Below are 17,992 nucleotides of genomic sequence, written 5' to 3'. Positions count from 1 at the left end.
TGATGTTACTAGAAGAAAAGTAACTTGTGTTTCCTAATGTTGGTTAAAATGCTGGTGCAGTTGCAAACTGAATCACAGAATACCTCCAGCTGATGCCTTTATGTACACACGTAAGTCAACTGTGTTAGTGTTAGTGCATCTGCCCATTTTCTGGCACAAATATAATGCAGCTGTAACCTATATGGACTTGTTGCCAGGTTTCCAGATTATAGATTTTGCTGATTAAAGGTGTATAATTTATTTGTTACACTTACGTAATGCTTGAATCTCCAATACTGCTTATGTGCAGATAAATTTTTTCAATTGTTTCCATATTTGTTTGTTTGAAGTTTAAGTGGTTGTGTATGTTTTGAATGCACATTTGCATGAAAATACGAGGTACTGAATATGTTGTAATTTAATTATAAACCTTCCTGGAGTTTCATCCATGATAAAGAATGATATAAATATGTGGTTATGGGGAATTGCTGAAGTTAATTTTCACAGTTTTAAAACTGCATATATTTTCACGAGGTTGAAAGTAACACCTCACAATACAGCCCTCAACTTTCCACATCATAGTCCTACAGTTATTTTCAGCATCTAAAATTAGAACTTATGCAGAGTACAAGAAGGGAGTTTTTTCAGGATATTTGAAAGAACGGCAGGGTTCAATATATCCAGTGGCACAATGGCTTAGGGCCAGAAAAAAAGTATGCAGGCAAATTGGTTGGACTTCTGTTCAAGCCAAAGAAGGTCACCTGTGAATTGTTTCACATTAAAATACCAATACATGTCCTTTATCACGCCACCTGTTTGGATAGTTTGAAACAGTCTTTTTAGTTATTCAAATCCACCAGTGGTTTGTTGTACTCGGTTATAGCGCAACTAAATTAAACAGAAAGCAAAGTGAAATCTGTCTGTGTTAAAAGAAGCTTTTAGATCTTTAGATTTTGCACAGATGTCTATGCTGCAAGCTGACAGCAACCACCCAGTCTCTTTTTAGCAGCAACACCACAGAAGGCAGTTCAGGTGAGTTTAAAGTGGGGTACATGATTTACTCTATTATATTTACTACAAAGCTTCAGATTTATGAAATTAAATTAGCAAATATATTTGGTGGTATATGAGGGGAAGGGAAAACTTAATTTTAAAGTTTCTTACACTGGTAATTACACATGGGTGCAGGCTGTATTATAGAGTATCCCCTCTTGCCTTTTCACATTAATTACCCTTAGCTGGGGTTGTCTGTATTTTTTGTAATTTCAGGAGAATTACATTGGAAATAAACCATAATCTAAAGCCCATGCAATTGAAATGAACAGATCTTGGTATATGGCTTCATTTCGCTAATCACTGTGTCCTTTTTTGGAAGCTGATGATCACATAATCAGGAAAACACTGTGCACTGTTATAACACGGGGGGATTGAACATGTAATAGTTCCCAATCCTTCTTAATTGGGATCAAGCGTTGTTGTGAAGTATTCTGGAGTTAAAAGACTAACACATTCACCAAAAGGTCCTCAGAGTCCAGAAGTACCCCAGACAGAAAGATTATTGAAAGCCCAGGATATACTGTAAGTCACAGGAACAACTAGACAAGACTGATTGGGAAGCTTTTCACTAGCGTGTGTGCGCTTTGCATTGACATTCATGCAAATGCAACACATTGTGTAACTCCTTTTTTCTTTACATCATCCACAGGAGCAGCCTACCTGGAAAATGCACTTTCTGTAAATTGTTTTGTTTGTGCATTTACCACTGAGGGGAAAAAAGGAACTCGGACAGAATCAAAGTTGGAGGAAGGACAGCCGAGCTTCCCTCTAGTCCAGTTCTCTCTGTCCAAAAGATGTCAGCATCCCCTGCCAGCACCCTAGGAAGGGGAACCAAAACCTCTAAAGCGTCAAAGGATCATAAAAAGGTGAGTGGATCATTTCAAGCAAGCAATGGAAAAATCTTCAGGTAGGAACAAAATTACTCCCACCCAAGTCATTGCTGATGTCAAAACAGAAAATATCTGCGGTCAAACAGAACACTGAAACCAAAGGTTGTTTTTTTTATTTGAGAGTCTAAATGTGAAACTTATTATTTTCTTTCCTGAGCTATTTATTTTAATTATTGACTACACCATGATCTTGGGAAAAATAATTAGTAGCTTAAAGGGGTAATAAAAATCCAAAAAGTCATACAGAAAGTCATGTGCAATATTACTTTAAGTCAAATGAAGTGCAATAACGTGACTGCAGCTACTCTTTCATCAGCTGTGTTATGTAACAGAGCTGCTCTGTGAGGTAGGGAACAAGTGGTGGGAAAATGTGTGATTAGGCTGATCGGCTTCACACTCTGGCTCGCAGGAAAAAGCTCTAAATAAGTTCTAAAGTAAAATGTCTGCTTTTCTTTTAATTGGAAAAATTAATTTACAGGTATTAAGGCTTCGTTTAGTATTTGAGGTTGTCCTGAAGTGCCGGGAGCCTGTTCCAGACTTGCAATATAATCAAAGCAGTTTATTTTAAATGATTTGTTTATTTTAATTATTTTCTGATATAAATGAAGACAATTGTTTTAGTCACACTATATCGTTACATTTGGTCCACAATGAAATGCTGTGACTTACTGTAACACACTATGGCGTTTAACTGTGCCCATAATACAGCCTCACAGAGCACCAGGTGTCACTTTGAAAAAAATCCAGAATGAGCCCCTGTTAAAAACAACAGACATATTTTGTATCTGTTTGGTATCTTTGTATCCATACACAGAATCTTACCAAAACAAAAACAAAAAGAAATGCTGACCATTAAAATCTGTAGGGATGATTATAATTTTGCATTTAGCACAATTTTATCATTGAAGACTGTACTTTATCACAGGCAGTATAAAAGATGGCCATAACACCCATGGCATCACCCATTGTTTTAGGTTTCTGCAGTTTTGAAGCCCCAGTGTTAGAATTTTAGGCCATATGTTTTGTTTTTCAGTATTAAGTGACTATAAGTGACAATGGGAATGCTAACTTTTGGAGTACCAATTGTATTCTCATTGGCTAATCACTTGTTAGCTACATCCATGTTTTATGCTCTCTATGCATGCAACACACAGATACACATGCAGGCTAATAACAGGGATACGTAACAGAGTAACAAAATACTGGAATGTTTCTTATCAAAATTAAAGCAATAGATTCTTGGAAAGTTCAAAGAGGAGATAATAACAGTGAGCTCCATGTTAGCAGAGGAGAGGCCTAGCTACCTGAATCGGGAGATCTGTCAGGGAGATCAGAGAATAAAAATAACTCCCTCATAAAGGACAAAATATTTTTTGTGGTACCAGGTGATAAATCTGTCTTTTATTGCTGTAAACTTGTACATTTTGAGAAGAGAGCCAACCTGAAGTGATCACTAGAGAAACTACAGTTTCTGGTTCTTCAGTGTTAGCTAAATTTTATAGTTTGCTGTTTGTGTTTCACATGCTTCCTACATCAAAAAGCTTCAGCTTACTATCCTCTTTGTATATTAACACGATATCTAAAAATGATATAAATAAGACCATTAATCTAGCTAATGCTGTCCTCACTGTGAGGCAACTGTAAGCACAGTTTTACTTTGAATTAAATGCTAACATGCTCATAGTTACAAAACAAACTAAAGGAGCCATTATTGGTGATGTCAGCATGCTAACAAATACTGGAGATTGAAATTCCTACTGAGAGAAGCTTGCCAATGCTATAGCTAATCCAGTGTTGAGGTATTTTTGCACCGGACCAAAGTGTTGAACAACGATAAACTATGTTACAAAGAAAGCAAGAAAATGTGCAACTAAGTGCCACAAAAAAAATTCCTAATTCTAGGATGTCTAATTTGTTTGTTAGCCTACACCAGCTGCACTCAAAGGCGCCATCCAGCTGGGCATCGGTTATGCTGTGGGAAACCTCAGCTCGAAACCAGACAGAGATGTTCTCATGCAGGACTTTTCTGTGGTGGAGAGCGTCTTCCTGCCAAGGTACACTCACATTTGCACTGCAATCCTTTCAGAGAATGACCAATGCACATGCACAGGGATTTCCCCCCCATATATCTAGGATGTTTTCTATGCATGTTAGGTTTACTCTGAAATGTCAGGGAGTTTAATTTTATCACTACCTACCAAGGAACTGAATGCATTTTTGGGAGATTTGAGTAAGCTTTAAATCCCAGATTGGCCTCATTACATAGCACATCAAGTCACAATCCAAGTACCAAGCCTAAACCCCAAAATGAACCAAAACTATGTAAGTCAGCAAAGTGTGACAAGTGTGGGAGAAAGTGACGATGTCACTCTCTCCCAGCCTACAAAAAAAATAAGTTGACTACATATTACCAACGAAAGAAAGAAATGCAAATTATTATTATGAGAAATCTTACTCTAAGTTATTTAAACAAACACAGTGGCAGCCAACCTGTATTGCTGTTAAGAAAAGAGGGAAGTTACCTTTAGAAGTGTGCAAATAATCACTTGTGGGTTGACAGAAACCACATGTTTCAGCAACCCCATTATTTCTCAGTAGGCATTTTGCACTTGGTCACTAGAGGAAGATAATACTGCAGCTGTTTCTTTCCAGTAGTTCATTTCATGGATATCAGCTATCAGTAATTTTCAATAGTTACACCTGTGCATTTCTAACCATGACCTGTTACATGCTCATGTCACAGTGCTCCTAAAAGTTGCAAATAGCTAGACTAATGAATATTTTGTATGTGTTCCAGTGAGGGTAGCAACCTGACCCCGGCACATCACTTCCCAGATTTCCGTCTGAAAACATACGCCCCACTGGCTTTTCGCTACTTCAGAGAGCTCTTTGGCATCAAACCAGACGACTATCTGGTGAGGGTGGAGACCCAAATTCACATTCTGGCTCACGACAATGTGGTGTAAATTTCCCCTGAGTTGATTGCAAAACATTGTTCGGCTTAAACTGTTGCCTCACTTTGAATTTCAGTACTCCATATGCAATGAGCCGCTGATAGAGCTGTCCAACCCCGGTGCTAGCAGTTCCTGGTTTTACCTCACCAGCGATGATGAGTTCATCATCAAGACAGTGCAGCCTAAAGAGGCAGAGTTCCTGCAGAAGCTGCTTCCTGGTTACTACATGGTGAGCTACTAAATAAACAAGTCTTAGCACATTTGCATTAAAGCCATACAGCAACATATGTTTGCATTACTCAAAGCAAGGTAAAGGGCGGGAGGAGGGGGGGGGGTTATTCTGGCCACACATGAAGTATTGTGTAAGTGCAACATACAGTTCCATACTACTAGTAATTACTTAAGTTTTAACAGTTCGCTCAAGCTGCTTTATATGCTAATGAAAAACACTCAACATTATTAGCGAGAACCCCACCTATTAAAATTAATTGGTGAAAGTGGTGAGAAAGAACACCTATTTGACAGGAAGAAACACCCAGCACAACCAAGTTCAGGGAGGTGCAGGAGTTAACAGATGGTCAGGATCACACAATCCATCCCTAATTATAATCTTTATTAGAAAAGAAGATTTCTGTCGGCTGAACCTAAAATGGAACTGCTGTGCACATGCATCAGCACATGGACATGACTAGCTAAAATGTTACTTTTGGGGAAAGGGAACTGATTACTATATCACCTTTTAATATGCCACTGATATAATCTACAGTTCCCAAAATGACCTGTTTACATGTGTATGTTCACATTTCTTCTCCAACCACTTATTTTGGACTAATTCCTATTTGAAAGTTGCAGTTTCAGTCTTTCTCTTCTTAAATTGACTTAAAATGGACAATAAAATGATTCATTTGGACCAATATTATCAGGGACATTTACTCCTTCTCTGTTTATCACTTAAAAAAACCCATCATCTTTGTTATTGTAGAATCTCAATCAGAACCCGAGGACGTTACTGCCCAAGTTCTACGGCCTCTACTGCATCCAGTGTGGAGGCATCACCGTTCGAGTGGTGGTCATGAACAATGTGCTGCCGCGAGCCATGAAGATGCACTACAAGTACGACCTGAAGGGATCCTCGTACAAACGCCGTGCCTCACGCAAAGAGCGTTCCAAGCCCTCACCCACATTCAAAGACCTGGACTTCCAGGACATGCACGAGGGCCTGGTCTTTGACCCGGACACATATAGTGCCTTGATGAAAACCTTGCAGAGGGACTGTCGGGTATGTTTACATGAGGATGTTACATCCATTAGCAACTACGTGTTGCATTCAATAGATAAATATTGAATGGAACACCTTTAAGATGTGCATTTTTACTTGTCGGATATATCAACCGCTAACATTTTTAAAGATCACAAGTCAAAAATGTACTTTTTTCATGATACTTGAAACAACATAGTCTAACAACTTAATTAAAAAAAAGATTGCCTTAAGAGGGTTGCTAGCTCATCATTTGGGGACCATTAAAACCGTAACCTTTGTGTTGTCCTCGGGCAAAAAATGGTCCCTAGGTGAATGGCAAACAAGTATATGGGAATCCCGAGGACACCAAATCCAGCTAAACTACCATTTTTATGTTGTAAGCCACATCCACTAAACTGCTGGCTAGTGAAGTAGATTTAGTGTTTAGTCTAGCATGCCTTCAGCAATACATTCTCATCCTGAGGGCTCACATAATGCGGGGTTATCCGATGCTGCTTGCATCTCACTTTTATGAACATCGTGTGTGTCAGGATGGCAAAGTTGGGAGCTGAGTTGTAATGCTCCCATTTTAGAGACACTGGAAGTTTTTTAGTCAGGAGGCTATGCTTAACAGTCCGTTTATACCTTTTTATTTTGCTTTGTTTTTTGCACACTCGCTAATTCATTTTCTTTTGACGCGTTTTTTTTTTCTTTCTTAATTGTAGGAGTGTCCTGCTGTTTAGGCATGGCAGCAGGTTATTGTCTGTTGTAGGCGCTGCACTTTGCGGTTGTGCATTGTCGCAAGGGTATAACATCAAAGTTATGTGGGCTACAACTGCTGGTGTCTTTGCTCTTTTTAATCAAGTGAAACTGAGTCATTAAAAGCAGCCATTGTTTGTGTTTCTCGCGCCCTCTTTAATCTTTAATCTTTTTGTTTTTGCTTCTCACTCGTCCTCCCCTGTTGTTCACAATAACTTTTGAACTAATCATCATCCTACCTACATTTATCGCCCTTTTAACCTCACTGTTCACTGTCCAGTCAGACCTCTCATGTCATCAGTTGCAGATATTTTAACTGTTCCCAGAATTAGATCTAAGGGTGCCCAAGGTGCTTTCAGGTATTTGGAAAAACCTTTTTATGTACACATGCCTGCATTCAGTATGTTTTTGTTATTGGTTTTTGTTCTAATTTGTCTTGCTTTATTATAGTTTGCTGTTTTCACTGAGTTTGGCATTGTAAACCTACACTGGTTTTCATGTTCTCCTGTGCTGAGCACATTGAGTTTGCTTGTAATGAAATGTGCCATATAAATGAAATTGCCATTGCCATCATCATAGGGCGATGCACTGCTGGAGTTTCATGGGATTGCACAAACATGGGACCATAAATCCTACAATAGGCACTTAAAGGTGCTTGGTTGGGTTAATTACAACCACTTGGTTTGAGTTAGGATGATATCAGTGTTTGATTTACATTGCATGTACCTTGCTTGCAGCTCAGACATGCTAATAACTTTGACACAGTAAGAACATCCTGTTTTCATACATGAGCTTTTGACAGTGTTCAGAGATTCTGGTCGGTTGACCTTTTCCACATGTTGTGCAACAATAAGAGATGGTTTGTCTGACATGCTCAGAACTGATTTAGGCGATATGACACAAGACACCTGATGCTCACTAGCTGTGAATTATCTCGCGGGTTTAATAGGATCTTCCACAAAGCTTGTTCTTAAGAATTTGGAAGGTAAGTGTTGCCCAAATTTCGAATGCTTAGCTATACTCTCTAAAAGGAAAGGTCCCAGAAAATCCCAGTTATTCCAGAGCTCCAAACTAAATGGTCATGAGGATAAAACTTTTATCAGAAAAACATCACTCACTTGGTTTTTATGCCAAAATAAACCCAAAATCCAGAGTTTATATTCAGCCAATGATAACTGCGCAATTCCCCTACTTTGATAACATCACACAGGCCAGCACCTGGAACTGTGTCCCTGTTTGTTATTCCCTGAGCTGTTTTGATGACTGCATTAGTGCATGCCTGTTGTTTCATTAGCGAGAAACAATAGTGGTCACTTGATGAAGGATTAGCGTGCAGCAGAGCGAAACACCTGACTAATGGTCAGGCGGAGCAGCTGGACACTAAAGCGCAAACTGGATGTAATACGCTCATACTGGGCTGCTGTATACGACCTCAGTTAGTGCATTAGGTAACGCAGCACATTTTAAGGCCCTCTTTATTTACAAGAGGTACTTCGTGACATAAGTGCTTGGTCAGAGGGATTGAGGCTTATGCTTTACTGTATTTTTGCTTATAGATCCAGGGTTGATCTCTGGGAGTGGGACTTCCTTCAAAGTAAAACTTTTTATTCATTTATTTTTATAAAGAAAATTGAACTGTAGGTGATTTTTGTTTTATTTTATTACTCAAATTATTATATTGTTAAAACCACTGAGTAAAAAATGTGGACATATATCAAAAAGGTGATATAATAAACAAAATAATGACAGGAAATTCTCTATTGCCTTTGTTTGGTGATCTGAAACATTTAAGTGTGACAAACATATAGAAAAAATAGGAAATCAGAAAGGTGATTGCAGCTGATTGCTTGACAGATAAGCAAGCATTCGTGCAGCTCTGTGGGGTTCATGTCCGTATCAAGTAGCTTTCTTTAGCAGGCATGTCATTTGTAACCTCCACGTGGCTAACCTGTTAGCTCATAAATGCCAATAATGGAAGGGTTTAGGTATGAGGTCTAAGTAGGGAACAAATTAAAGTATTGACCTCTTTCTTTTTGGTAGATTAAACGTCAGAGGATCACCAGATCATTCTGAGGGATAAATAAATGTTTATTTGCTCAGACAAAATCTCATTAACAGTTGGCAAAATTTCCTGTTCAGCTCAGCTGTGGGATTCAAATGAAATATCTCTTTATTTGGGAATATAGAGAGATACTAGGCCTATGTAAGCAACTAGAAGCCTCGGACACTCATAACCACAAAATGTCTAATACCGCAGGCTCTGTTCTGTAGGCTCGATTGACCCTTTTAGTGGTTCGTGTCTGTATTTCGTTACACGAGTTGCCTAAACAATGACTGATGTGAACTTTACCTCATTTTAATGTTTTGATGATTTGATTTCAGCATGCCATAGCCACCATTACTTCATTCATTTTCCTCTACTGAAAATACAACACTAATTCAGATTTATTTAAATGAAGAGTAATGGATTATTTTAATCCCACAGCTGTTCTGTTAGCTTTGTTTATTTTTATAATGTAAATCTTTCATGGCCTACCGCATTCAAGGTCCACCAGAAGGTCTGTAGTGTGCAGGTCACACTGTGACATGCTTTTTGATGCTCTAAAGGTGGGCATTTCAGAATGGGAGTTTCTTTTAAACAATGCCACTGAAGTAGTTGCAGGTTGTTTGTTTGGCCAGAACCTTATAGTGTCCCTGTAAATCAGTGGGCTCTGGGGAACTTAGTGTCATGGTTTCAGACCTGATAGCCACTAGCATGTGTAGGATTTAAACAGTTAAAAGAATGGAAGGTTAAAATTTTTTAGCGCTGACAAACTAATTATTAAACATTAAAGAAAAATTTTTAATTTTCAAAGGGGGTTCTTAAAATTTGATTCCCTGAGTTCAGTTTTGGTCTCTTATCAGGTCCTGGAAAGCTTTAAGATCATGGACTACAGTCTCCTGCTGGGGATTCACGTTCTGGATAGGAAGCCGCTGAGCAGAGGAAGCAGATGTGACAGCAGGAGAGGACAGAAAGTCCTCTACTCCACCGCCCTCGAGTCCATCCAGGGGAATGTCAAGGACCCAGAACCAGTGGCAGATGATGACACGTAAGTGGACACTTTGGACTAAGCAGCACATATGATAGAGGAAACCTTTTTTAACATCTCACATCACAAGTTATTTTTATCTTAAAATAAGTATTACCATATACTTTATACATACTAGTTTGCACACAGTCAAATCTAATAAGAACGGTTTGCTTCATACTAAAACGCCTGTTTTTAGGTCTTGTTTCCCTTATTTTTCTAGTGGCTTTTTTTTAAAACCCCACTGCTCGCTGATCTGGTCAAAAATGTAGAAAAGCTGGACATTCAAAAGCATAATTTCATTTAAAAAACTGTAAAATTATCATAATCTTTTTTCCAGATTGGGTGGAATTCCTGCCAAACATAAAGACGAGAGTCTGCTCATCTTTTTAGGAATTATCGACATTCTTCAGTCTTACAGGTGAGCTCACAGCATTAACATGCACAAAAATAACATGCAGAAGACAAACTGTCTCATCATCCTTACTCAGCTGCACCTGGATCAACCATCCCCATGCAGCATTACAGAAACATTTGTAGACTTTTTTTTTTTCAAATTCATTAAAATAGGCAAAGACATGCGACTCTTTTTTTGTTTGTGACTCTTGTTTCCTTGGCATTATTATTAGTTTATATTTTATGATTCTCAGGTTTTCATCCTGTTTTCCTGCTTCAGAAACATTTAAATTAGTTTAAACACTCATTACTGGCTCAGTAAACACAGGCTATATTATTTGTTATTTATTATTTAAACTTGGAAAATCTACCAAAATGGGATCTGTCCCCATCTCTCATGGCAAGATTGACACAGTCATGGCTGTGAGGCACGGCTGCAGCTCAGGCTCAACTTGGCTGAGGTGGCCTTCCAAGTCCAAAACCCACAACTAAATTAAAGAGATGCATTGCAGCAAAGCCATCAGAAGCATAGAAGGCATGTAAAAGCTGGATTTGCAACAAAAATGGATGAACGAATACCAACAGCTGTGACAGTAAATTGTGTTGAAAAGATATAATTTCAGGTAATACCACTTTGTACCACAAGATGGTGCAGTCAGGACAACCGTTATTCAACCAGGCAAGTCCTTAATAAAAGCACATTCTTATTTATAACTGCAGCCCCTAGAACAGGGGTGTCGAACTCCAGGCCTCGAGGGCCGGTGTCCTGCAGGTTTTAGATATCACCCTGGGTCAACACACCTCAATCAAATGATTAGTTCATTGACTCTGGAGAACTTCAAGACATGTTGAGGAGGTAGTTTAGCCATTTAATTAATTGTTGGATCAAGGACACGTCTAAAACCTGCAGGACACCGGCCCTCAAGGCCTGGAGTTCGACACCTGTCCCCTAGGGGAAATAGAGGTATTTAAAAGGAAATCTAAAAAGCTAAACAGCTCACGTTTATGTGAACATATACGGTTAACCACTGCCCCCTGGTGGTGAAAAGCAAGAACAAAAAAACAAAAATTTCAAGGCTGTGCAGCACAACCTTGCTAACCACAGTGGCTACCTCCATTTTATTATATACAGTCTATGGTCGAGAGCAAGCATAAATATTTACACAAGTAAAAATGTTACATAATGAACTCATTTGATTTTCAATTTTTAATCATTTTCAGGTTCGTTAAGAAGGTGGAACACTCCTGGAAGGCTCTTGTACATGACGGGGTCTGTAATACTTCTTACTTCTCCTTAACTCCAGGCTGTTTTATCCCTTATGTATGCAGCTGCTCACACGTGTGCCCTGTTTTCATTTCAGGACACAGTGTCAGTGCACAGGCCCAGTTTTTATGCAGACAGATTTCTGAAATTCATGGGCACGACTGTTTTCAAGAAGAGCCATCGTAAGTCATGCTAACCTGCCACCATTCTGTTTCCTGCATAAACGCAGCTTTTGTTTTAAATTCTTTCTCTGTGTGTTTAAGCTTTAAGGGGAGCATCTTCAAAGAGGAAGAAGAACTCTCTTTATGCAAAGTCAGTCTCCCAGGAGATTCTGTCACCGCTGAAGGAGATGAAGGAGGAGAAGAAAGCCCAAAGCATGGACAACCTGGATGGAAACTGTAAGCTGTTTCTTTTGTTTATGTTTGTTTTATTAGAAGCTTTGCTTGACTTGTTCGCTGACGGTGTGTTTGTTTTTAACAGTTTACAGTTCCTCCAAACAGCCGGATCTTCTACCTGAGTCTGCCGTTTCTTTAAAACTGAGCGGAAAAGAGGAAGAAGACTATGAAAACAGGTACTTCACATGTACTGCTTTCAGATCAAAGCCCAGTTTTCAGAAGAGAAGTTGAAAAGTTGATATTTTGATCTGATTCACACTGACACAGACATGAAAGTGTGTAACCATTGAGATTATTTTTGTGGACATTGTTTAACTTGCACATATTTGAAGCCTTGAAATTTGGCCGTTGCCATGTTGTTGGAGCCATAAAGGACCATATTTGGATGACAGGGTGGTGAACTATGTTATCAGGAAGCTGCTCAAAAAGGCTTTAGTGTATGGGGATCAACTTCCTTATGGAGCCAGCAATGAAGTGGCCATTTGAGGAATTGTGTGTTTTTAGGAGTTGCAGTTCATTTTCAGCTCTAAAGTTTGCTTCTTGTGGCTTGTGAGCTGCAGTTTTTTTCCCCTGCCACTGATGAAATGTTCCAAATAACTGTGTTTTTACTGTTTTCTAAAGAGCTAAAGCTACATCTTTCTTTTGATATTCAACAATATATTCTGAGAGGATGCTGAACGATGAATGATGATGTAGACATTAACTCGGCTCATACACAACAGTAAATTGTATTTCTATGTTGCAGTGAAGACCGACGAGCCTCCAGTTCAACGATTGCTCTGGACGATCCACTGCCGTCCCTCAGCAGAAGCCAATCTGACTCTGAACTGGATGTCTACTTGGTAAGCCATGTAATTTCAATTGCAGAGTCTTAATGGGTTCTGTAATGCTATAGCTTATCGTTAGAATACAAGCAACCCAGGCCCAGCACCGAAGACCAGTAAACATTTAACAAGCAATCCAGTCGGAGCCCTGCTGAATGAGGCTCAGACTGGCTCCTGAAAAGAAAGTGAACAAGATTATTTTTCAAGCTGAAGCTTTAACATCCATCTGTGGTTGTACACCCCTCACTCAGTACAGCATCAAACTGAATTATTTAGCTAGAGAACAGATCTCAGGCTACATTCACTTGTCACACAAGGGGGAGGAGGGGAAAAATATTCAGGGAGGTCAAGCTCAGATGTTTCTATGTCCAGAAACGACAGTTTAAATGTTATCAGCCCACTGAATTGTTTGAATAGTTCCATTCGTGTCACCTCATCTGTTTCATTCAGTCTTAGAAACAGAAAGTATACATCTGGTGGTCATGCCAAGAAGTGACTGTAAAATCTCCAATTGCAGATACCGTAGCAATTAAGTTATGCTTTTGGTGCCTAAAATAAACTACCTGCTTAGGTTTATTTTATTTTGGGGTTTACATCCAACCAAACAGCTCATAAAAATCGCTTTGTGCATAAAAGCTCCAAACTTTTCGATATATTCTCACATCCATATGGGGTCACTTGCAACATTGTTTGTTTGGCACACGTCTTTCAAGACATTGCTTTACCAAAGACCATGAAAGATAAAGCCACCAACACCCACAAACCCACCCATATTTTAACCATGCATTTTGAAGCTTTCATACTAGTGTTTTTGGTTGCAACCATGTAGAGCCATTTTGGAGTCAGGTGGTTGGAGCACTACATAATCAAGTGCCAAGTATGGCTGGCAAGCCGATAAACTGTATATTCAGTTCAGTGCAGTGCAATTGAGTTTTATTATATATATTTAAAGCAACAAAGCGCACCAACAGTCACCTAAAGGCGCTTTATTAAACACCAACAAGCAAACAACCCAATTTGATCCAGCACGTGGAGAAAGTGGGAAGCAAAAACTCCATCTGTACTACAAGAAATCTCCAACAGAACCAGGCTCAGGGAGGGGCGGCCACCTGCTGCAACCGGTTGGAGATGAGTGGAGGAAGAGAGGACAAAAGACACTGTGGATGTATACGTCTAAAGCACAGTCTCATATCTCCTCCAAGAGACAGAATAATATAAAACTCATGTAAAACCTTCTTGGATGACCCTTCCTTCACAGGAAGTTCCATTATTTGTCACATAATATCATTTTAAAAAGTATCCAAAAGTTCATATATGTTCTAGAGGTGTGTGCTTTAAACATGAAAGTCTTTGGGGACTTGCTCACTTTTAGAGTCAACCTCTACTGGCCATGTTTGTGAAAAATCCCAATTGACAATGACAATAAATAAATAAATACTAAATACTAAATACTAAATGAGGTGATCTCTGAGTAGACTTTGTAGGATGCCACCTTTTGGCCGTTTAGTGGGCTCATAATGTTTGAATGGATGCCTGAAACTATAGGCTTCAACTAGGGCTCATTAAGGGGCTCATTAAAACCCATTAAGACTACCTTATAAGACAAAGTCATGACAACAAGATCAACTCTGTTGTTGAGATATTATATTTAGTCCTCATAAAATTACATAAAAGAAGCCATAGTTAGTTATTCTGCTGTATTTAGGAACACTGTGCACAATGAACTCAGGGGTCACTGGGTATCTCTGCATTTTCAGCCTCACACAGTCTCACCCAGGCGACCCAGCTGGAGCTGATCAGTCGTCAATAAAGTGTAAGCAGCAAATTACACCGATAATACTTTCTTTTAATTTGTACTGATCCTGTGATTGTGGCAAGAAGATGTGGAGGCTCTCATGATGTCATATTTTAGCCCCGATAAAGGCGCTCCATGAACAGAATAGAATCACGTAGTGATTCATGACCATAACAAACTGACCTTTATTCATAAGATGTTACTACCTAATACATGCTAACATTTTCTTGCTCAACACTCACATGCAATTTATCTCATCTTCTTGGAACTCTCTTCTTTGATGGTGATAGCCCTGGGGTCCTGTGTGACTCAGCTGAGTCCAGTTCCCTCCTCCCTGCCCCTCGGTCCTTGTGTCAGCCTAAGAAACCTTCATGTATTCTTTTTTTTCTACAGCACTTCTCTTACATAACCACAAAATCCTCATTCAGGCTTATATGAAGCCGTTCTTCAGTCTACATTAAGCGGTCCCACTCAGGCTCTGCAGGAAGCCCGCAGACGTCCGAGTTAATCTGATCTCAAAGCCTCTGACATTAAGAGTGGGACTCAGAAACACTGAAAATACTGTAGGTTAAAAAAAAAGGAAATCTGAGCCATGAACCTATCTGTCTCCTCAAGTAAAAATTAAGTAAAATAAATGTTTTGGCTTGGGTGGATGAAAAGCATACTCCCAGCTGTTACCCTTAACCTCCTAAAAAAAAAAAAAAAAAAAAAAAAGGCCTGACTTCAAAGACAATGGGTTTTTTACTGTGGGAATGCAGTAAAGACTCTGCACTCAACACATCAGTTCAAGCATGACAGAAATAAATGCAGCCTGACAGCTTCACTTTGATGGACAACCTCATCCTCTGTGGCAAAAATCCTGCTCACTGGAGGGTTGAATAAAATATACTATACAGCCAAAAGTATTCACTCATCCATCCAAATCATTGAATTCAGATGTTCCATTCACTTCCATAACCACATGGTGTAATAAAATTAAGCACCTGACTTCAGACTGCTTCTACAAACACTTGTGAAAGAATGGGTCGCTCTCAGGAGCTCAGTGAATTCCAGCATAGTACTGTGATAGGATATCACCTGTGCAACAAGTCCAGTCAGGAAATTTCCCTCGCTACTAAATACTCCACAATCAACTGTTAGCAAAAGCATTTGGGAATGACAGCAACTCAGCCACAAAGTGGTACGTCAGGTAAGATCACAGAGCGGGTCAGTGGACGCTGAGGCGCATAGTGCACAGGGGTCAACAGTTTTCTGCAGAGTTAATCACCACAGACCTCCAAACGTCATGTGGCCTTCAGATTAGCTTAGGAACACGCCACAGAGAGCTTCATGGAATGGGTGTCAATGGCTGAGCAGCTGCATGCAAGCCTTACATGACCAAGTGTAATGCAAAACGTTGGTATAAAGCACGCCCCCACTGGACACTAGAGCAGTGGAGACTTCTAGTGACAAACTACTTCTCCATCTGGCAATTCAATGGATAAGTCTGGGTTTGGTGGTTGGCAGGAGAACAGTACTTGTCTGACTGCACTGTGCCACGTGTAAAGTTTGGTGGAGGGGGGATTATAATGTGGGGTTGTTTTCCAGAAGTTGGGTTTTACCCCTTTGCTCCAGTGTAAGAAACTTTTAATGCTTCGGCATACTGAGACACTTTGGAAAATTTCATCTCCCAACTTTGTGGGAGCAGTTTGGGGACGCCCCCTTCTTGTTCCAACATGACTGCACACCAGTGCAGGTCCATAAAGACATCGACGGGTGAGTCTGGTGTTGAAAAACTTGACTGGCCTGCACAGAGTCCTGACCTCAACCTGAAGCAAGACCTTTGGGATGAATTAGTACAGAGACTGATTGGGATGTCACCCAAATTCATATCCGTGTGATGGCAGATGAGCAAATACTTTTGGCAATAGAGCGTACATAAGAAAATATAAAAGATGCCAGGATGTTTTTGAAAACTGCTCTTTTTTTTTTTTTTACTTAACACACCCAAGACTGCACAGATGTGTCTGTTGTCACCTGAAGGCAATTAAAATCTTCTCTTCTTGATTTCTAGTGAGGAGAAACAAGGTTATTGCTCCTTTCCAACCACCTGCACTTGTGAACTTTGAAACACCAACCGCAGTCCAACAACATGAAGGCATCAGGACTTCAGCAAACATGGCACAAACTACAAGAAGTAGCCTGTTCTTCTCATTTTCTCCACTGTGAGCATCACTATGATCCTTGTAGAAGCGTAATGCAGTCACTCGAGAAAAAAAAGTCCCGTGTTTCAATCTCAGAAAAAATCTGCTCTGTTTTTCCAAAATAATGAGATGCCTCCTCCATGAATGTGGGAATGTTCTTCCTGCTTACGCCGAGTAGGGCTTGTTACTTCTGCTGCCAGTTTTTAATCCATCTGTACTTCCATTGACTCCCAAATCTTCTAACAGCTTTTTACTTTTACTCTCTACACTTTAACCACTTTCTATACTTTACATTTAATAATCGTACTTTAGTTTTAAAACATTTGAGGTGTGTTATTATTTCACTGTGCACCTTCCAGACATCATAGCAATATGAATGTATATGTAGGGAATGATAACACATAAAAGACAGTCCCACTGGTGTATCTGTCAACTGATATGCAAGGTGTAGAGTTGAAAGATGCAAATACACACAAAAAAACCCCACACATGCAGGGAAGATGAGTGTGAAGCAAAGACAGAGAAAAGTACAGCTCGTGATGTCATCACATGAAATCAAGACACTGCTGTTAGCATTGCACAAAAATAGCTAGTGAAAAAAGAAATACTTTTTATTTTCGAGTCCAAACTTTTGACTGGTTCTATAAAAAATTAAACTGGACTAATCTAATTCAGGAAAACAGAGCAGTTTTTTTATTACATGTTTTTGGAATTTCTAAGATAAGTATCCAAATTAATAATTCAGAAAAATATTTTTAATTTCAAGAAAAGTTATATAAGAATTATTGCATGTACATCTTGTTCATTTAAAAAAAAATGGCTGCATTTGTTCTTGAAAAAAAGTGCATTAGGTTCTGTTGTTCCTCTTTCTTTTAATGTTAGGTGAAACTCGACTTTCCAAATCAATGGAAACACCTCTACAACTAGCAGATATGTTAATGTGTTAATGTGTATTAGTAGCACTGAACTACTGTGCTGACGTGCAGTAAAACACTACAAAGCTGCTTCTTTGCCTGTTATCGTTTACACTGCTGCTAGTAAATCCTTGTGTTTCTTTGCTGATATTTCTGATTTTCTGTAAATGTTTAAATTTCTCAGTGGCTGGTTCCATGAGGAAGTAAACATCAGCTCATCAGCTTCAGAAATAGATCAGTGCTCGTTTGTCTTGTATTTACGTAGAGCTATGTTC

General features: G+C 39.3%; 1 protein-coding gene across 2 annotated transcripts; it reads left to right on the top strand.

The window, feature by feature from the left end:
- The first annotated feature begins 1,267 nt into the window (after positions 1-1,267).
- On the top strand, positions 1,268-17,521 carry LOC113026045 (phosphatidylinositol 4-phosphate 5-kinase type-1 beta-like). 2 transcript variants are annotated; one of them, XM_026174448.1, is made up of 13 exons: positions 1,268-1,901; positions 3,849-3,979; positions 4,723-4,840; positions 4,956-5,108; positions 5,862-6,158; positions 9,783-9,967; positions 10,287-10,367; positions 11,564-11,612; positions 11,704-11,788; positions 11,870-12,004; positions 12,087-12,177; positions 12,747-12,843; positions 16,674-17,521. In XM_026174448.1, the coding sequence occupies exons 1-13, from the start codon at positions 1,830-1,832 to the stop codon at positions 16,674-16,676; spliced, it is 1,497 nt and encodes a 498-aa protein (XP_026030233.1). In that variant the 5' UTR covers positions 1,268-1,829; the 3' UTR covers positions 16,677-17,521. The 2 variants fall into 2 exon arrangements, with proteins under 2 accessions (XP_026030233.1, XP_026030231.1); XM_026174446.1 differs by lacking the exon at positions 16,674-17,521 and adding an exon at positions 14,583-15,204.
- Positions 17,522-17,992: the final 471 nt, after the last annotated feature.

This window comes from Astatotilapia calliptera, chromosome 7, assembly GCF_900246225.1.
Source record: "Astatotilapia calliptera chromosome 7, fAstCal1.2, whole genome shotgun sequence".
In the NCBI taxonomy this organism is placed as follows: Eukaryota; Metazoa; Chordata; class Actinopteri; order Cichliformes; family Cichlidae; genus Astatotilapia; species Astatotilapia calliptera.
The sequence above is the reverse complement of the archived record's forward strand: the minus strand, read 5'-3'. Positions and strand labels throughout refer to the sequence as shown.

Bases quoted from the DNA above. Each gene is read 5' to 3' on its own strand.
- LOC113026045 (XM_026174446.1), top strand. From the start codon at position 1,830: ATGTCAGCATCCCCTGCCAGCACCCTAGGAAGGGGAACCAAAACCTCT. The intron at 4,841-4,955 runs GTGAGGGTGGAG...TTTGAATTTCAG, and splicing joins TCAAACCAGACGACTATCTG to TACTCCATATGCAATGAGCC. The intron at 9,968-10,286 runs GTAAGTGGACAC...TCTTTTTTCCAG, and splicing joins CCAGTGGCAGATGATGACAC to ATTGGGTGGAATTCCTGCCA.